Here is a 5,344-nt window from a genome sequence, read left to right on the forward strand (position 1 = left end):
GTCTACAATACAACATTAAATTGTGAGCTTCTTATCAGGGAGGTCTTAGGTTTGAAACGAGATTTAACTAATAATCGTAATAATTAATCATAACAAATAATAATAATTAACCTTAACTTCAGCCTCTTATTGATTAAAAATAATGATATTATTATTTCATCAAATTAATTATTTAATAATTGAAATATAACTCTAAACTGTTTTGAGATCTATAGCTTTATTATCTTTATAGAAAAGGTCAACACTATTATTGCATTTTTCTTATAAGGTATCTTTTCTAATTTAAGAAAGACTATAATCCATTTTCTTTCTTCTCAATAGAAGTTTTATCCTATATAAACTCGTTCTTTGCTAGGATTTCATGTGTGCGAACCAACATTATGGCAATAGAAATATGTGAGAAGAATTATGCAACTATTGAAGAGGGACGACAGAAGATTAATACCATTAAATTGAAGCGGCTCATTCAAAGAATTTTTAAAACCGATTATCTGGAGAAATTCAATCGTATGTGTTGCGTTCCTCTTTCAAGATAGCTATCATCAATTTTCACTAGAGATTGTCCGGATTTGAACGATGACATGGTTGAGAAAATTTTGGGAAGACTTCCAATGCCATCGTTGTTGAGAGCCAAGACCGTTTGCAAAGCCTGGAATACGGCAATCTCGTCCCCCAATTTCAATGGTGAGGATCATATTCATCATTATTTTGTAGCGCAGGTGGATAATGAAAACATAGCCTTGTTCTGCGGCGCCCTCAACCGCTGGTTTCAAATTCGTCTTCTCACGAGTATGGATGCAGGTTTTGATTGCCGCATGTGCACAGCTGAAGCAGCAGGGATTTACCTCTTTGTTCAATGGAATTCCAAATTACGGTATTCCAGCATGATCATAGTTAACCCTATAACTCAACAGCAGAGGTCATTGCCTCCTCTTCCACACAAGTGGGACCAAATAGCGGTGGAGCTCGTTGTCCATTGGACCACGTTGACCGAACGGTTTAAACATTACACACTAATGCTTCATTCTTAAGATAAAAGTGTTAAATAATCAAAATTTGACTTACTTTTCCAAGCTTAATTTCTTGTTAGTGTGTGACATTATTACTTTTGGGTTCCATCAGAGGAGCGAGCCTTCATATTTGTGTGCTCTGATTTACACTTCCTTTACGAATGAGTGGAAGAATGTTCCTTTAATGAGGGACGCCATTCAGTTTAGAACCTCCGCGGGAAGATATTGTCGGACGAGCACAGTACACAATGGCATCGTCTACATTGCGACTTCCTCTGGTACTCATCTTGCATGGTATGACATTAAATCCCAAGAGTTTCAGTTTAGACAGATTGTGAGACCTTTTCCAGAGGGGTATTTTCATTATTATTCTATGCCTTCGTTAGTTTCGTGTCGTGGAAAGCTTCTTTTGGTGGTGCATGTGAAGGAGGCCGGTAAGCACGAGCAGGTTGAAATATGGGAACTGAATAAGGATAATGACAATAATACATGCTCTTGTTCTTTTATTTCTGCTACTCCCAAAGATTTGATACAAAGATCATGGGATACTTTCTATTTCATGGTCGCGGCTACATCAGATAAAATTTGGCTTACAATTACAGGATGTAATAATTTGATTACCTTCGATATGCGCTCCATGAAATGGAGTAATGTTTTGCTGGGCTGCCCGGCCGAATGTGGACGCGGCATGTATCCAATTCCAAGGAGGGTAGTTTGCGGAACATTGTCCATTCACAACAACCTTCATTTGTTACAGTAGAAATCTAATATTAACTCATAAGACTGAAATAAAAAAGCGAGGATTCAAAAATCATAGATTGGAACTAAACTTAACTGGTGTTGGAAATAGCATACAGTATATGATCTTTCTTTTGATTTTGATGAGTATATTTTAGATTTTTCTGACTAATTTATTTATGGTGATTGCATATGATATTTATTTCATTACGATGAGTATATTTTAGATTTTAATACTCATTTATGAATTCGTGTATACATCTGATTTTATAGTTCTTAAACGAATATCGCTTTGAAACTAATTCGATGAGGGGGTGACAAGTAGTTATGTTATATCGTGAAATCTCAAGTGCCCAATTCGGATTGATGCTGAAGCATAATTTTTTTATGCTAGAATGTTATGCTTCAAGCTCCAAAATATGTAAGGGACGATGATTAACCAAATTTGTCAAATTTATCAGGCAATTATTGCCCTTCAAAAAAGAACAAAGAAATCTCTAGAACTACATTGCTGTTCATATCAAAACGACAATTTTTAAATAAATTTAAATTTAAGACACTGTTTTAAAATGATTTTTAATTTAATTTTTAAAATCCGTAAATTGTCCATTTGATACTGTCATAGACATTGGCACCGTTCTTGAGGTTCTGAAATTCCATGCATGGGTCAATTTCAAGAGTATATTGCTTGCATGTGTTAATTGCTAACTTCCAGTTGAACTTTCAGATCTATCATGCATTAGTTTTATCTTACTAGCACTTGCACCAAAAGAAAGTGCAAGGGATATGCCAATAGGTGTTTGATTTGAAAGCATAATTAAAGATTTATATAATAAAAGTAAGTTTTACTAATAATCCTTCCCATGGAATATACATCCTTTTGACATTAGATAAATGAGAGGAGCCTTAGCCTTTGGTGTAATGTCTATCAAGCGTACTTTAGATCTTATTATTTTTATTAAGAACATATTGTTATAGACTCCAAACTAATTAACAAAACCATGTTAAGTTTCATAGTATGCATTAATTCATTCTTAATGTGAACATAATATTTAGGTAGATTCTTTAAAAAAAAACCATAATGGTGTCCTTCTACTACTCCTATTGCCTCAAGTTGGCCTGCCTCTGGTACAAATCCCAAGTGGTCATGTCCCCGTCTAGATGTGGTGATTTCACCTCCCAGGGCAGAGAGAAGAAGTTAAAGAGAAAGATGTTGCCATTGATGGGTGGGGTCTTCCTGAGCCACCCACCAACCTTGCCGATGTATGGGGTTTTGATGGTTAATAGGATCACCTCCTTTGACTAGCATTGCCTTAGCCATCTGAGGGCAATTTTTTAATTTTTTTTAATGAGTAGTTGTTAGATTTCAAGCTTTGCCACGTGAACTTTCGTAGGATGATCTTTGTATCCCCTAACCCCTTTTTGCAAATATGTAACTTTAATATTTAATTAATAGAGAAGGGACTATTCATAAAAAAAGAAGTCATAATGGTCTAGAAAGAACATGCTTTACTCTCTTTTCAAATTAAATTCAAAATTTTAATTGTATTGGTTAGGGTATGATCAATGCAGCTATTCAATTGCTTCCAATTACATTATCTTTGTCCATTTTACAAAAACATGTTTATATAGGTGCAACTTTAAAAAATGTTTGTACACAATTATTCCCATTTGTAATATGCCCACAAATTATTAATACATTGATATCTTCAACATTATGTGGAAAAATTTTAACAATTATTTTTACATCTTGGGGGAAGCTGATTGTATGGCTAATCTATTTTTAGTTCCCACATGGCAAGGGGTTACTTGAAAGATTGGATTAACATGCCCAATGGGCATATCTCAACTTGTGTGAGAACTCTCAACATATTTGGTTTCTCATTTCTGTGCTGCATCTATGTTGCAATAATATTGTTATCATGTCCAAGAAGTAGAAAACACAAGTTTAATTCATGCATATCAAATAACAAAATTACACAAAAATTAACCCATAAAAGCCCTTCAAACTTCCAATCATAAAAATCAAGATTTATAAAATCACCTACCACTTCAAAAGAAATTTAATTCCTACATCAATGTACACCTATTTAACATCTTATTTATCAAGAGTCTTCCCTTAAAAAAATTTTGCATCTTTATTATCTTAATATTCTAACAACATTTTAAAATTTTCTTTTAACATAGACTTTCTCAAAAGAAATAAACGAGAAACACAACACAGCAATATCTATAAGATTGTTTTATCTTGAACAAGAGATAATAAAATGTTTAATTCATTTTTACTATTTCCTTGTAACAATATAAAAGATTCAATTTTATCTCTCTCAATCACAAATGAACAAGACATCATCTTAGACTTTTTTTTATTTTTTGACACGAGTTATAACAATATTTTTTATCTGTTAAAACTACTTCAAATATGATCTAAAATAGAGTATTGATCCTTAATCTACTATACTTATCATGTTGAAGCCTTCAATTTTTATAAATATACTAAACTCTTATGTTTCTTTTTTAATTTTACATTCATTAATCTTTCACAGAATGGGAACATAAGCAAACTCCACTTTAGTTTAGATTCATTCATACACTCCAATTTAAAGATTACTACACTCTACAGGTTTTAATTAAAGATGTGGACTTATTCTATTGTTTATGTTTCTATCATTCTATAGGTTTGCATATAAAACATGGATTTTTTTTGGCAAGACCGCTTGTGCAATTGTTCAAAGAAAAGCATATCTAGGACTACTATTCCCTTTTTTTAGTTTTAATAGAACAAAAATAATGAAATTTTGATTTCTTCGTTTACACATGACATTTTTGGTCTTTATCAATCTAGTAGCTCCATAATATTACTTCTACTATTGTGAAATAATTTCGTTATTACACATAGTTATATTGAAAGTGATTTAGTCTTATAAAAAATATTTTTTAATATTTACACACTCAATTCCTTATGTCTTAACAATAAAGATGCATTTAGAAGAAGACTTGAATAAAATTAATAATAATAAATTTTAGAAACGAATAAATAAATTAAACATTTATAATTTGACTTTGTTGAAGTTAGGATTAATATTGTGTAATTGAAGGTAATGTAGGCACAGTTAGAATTAGAATGATTTTTTATTGATATGGTTCCAAGGATTTTTCATGTCACCAATTCGGATGATTATTCTTCAAGAGAGTAAAGTTGAACTCAAACGTCATCTTTTGAAACTTGCCTTGCTTTCCAAGATGCATGGGCTTGGCAACTAGATTTACACTATTGTGGATATGATCCATATCTTGAATATATGTTCCCTTGCACTTCCTCTGCTTTGTATTAAGAGCAATACCCCATTTTTATAACAAAGTTTGTGTCGCATTATTAAATACATTTCTCACCATTTGCGTCAACATATTTCTTTCACGCCTGAGAGCTTTAATGCTGCAAAACTCACAAGTAGGTCTCATATTAATTAACTGGAATACATCACAAATATTCATCAGAGTATTGAGAGGAGATTACAGTATTAAGAAAGGGCAACGACTTACTTGGAGGCGAAAGTAAGAAATGAGTTCTTATATGAATTATGGAAACACATGTA

General features: G+C 32.3%; 1 protein-coding gene across 1 annotated transcript; it reads left to right on the forward strand.

Moving 5' to 3' along the window:
* The first annotated feature begins 581 nt into the window (after positions 1-581).
* Positions 582-1,770, forward strand: LOC149533261 (uncharacterized). The gene is made up of 2 exons (XM_089805831.1): positions 582-968; positions 1,123-1,770. The coding sequence occupies exons 1-2, from the start codon at positions 582-584 to the stop codon at positions 1,768-1,770; spliced, it is 1,035 nt and encodes a 344-aa protein (XP_089661957.1).
* The last annotated feature ends 3,574 nt before the right edge of the window (positions 1,771-5,344 follow it).

Source organism: Cupressus sempervirens, chromosome 10 (assembly GCF_028749045.1).
Source record: "Cupressus sempervirens isolate cs-2001-9-10 chromosome 10, ASM2874904v1, whole genome shotgun sequence".
NCBI classification, from domain to species: Eukaryota; Viridiplantae; Streptophyta; class Pinopsida; order Cupressales; family Cupressaceae; genus Cupressus; species Cupressus sempervirens.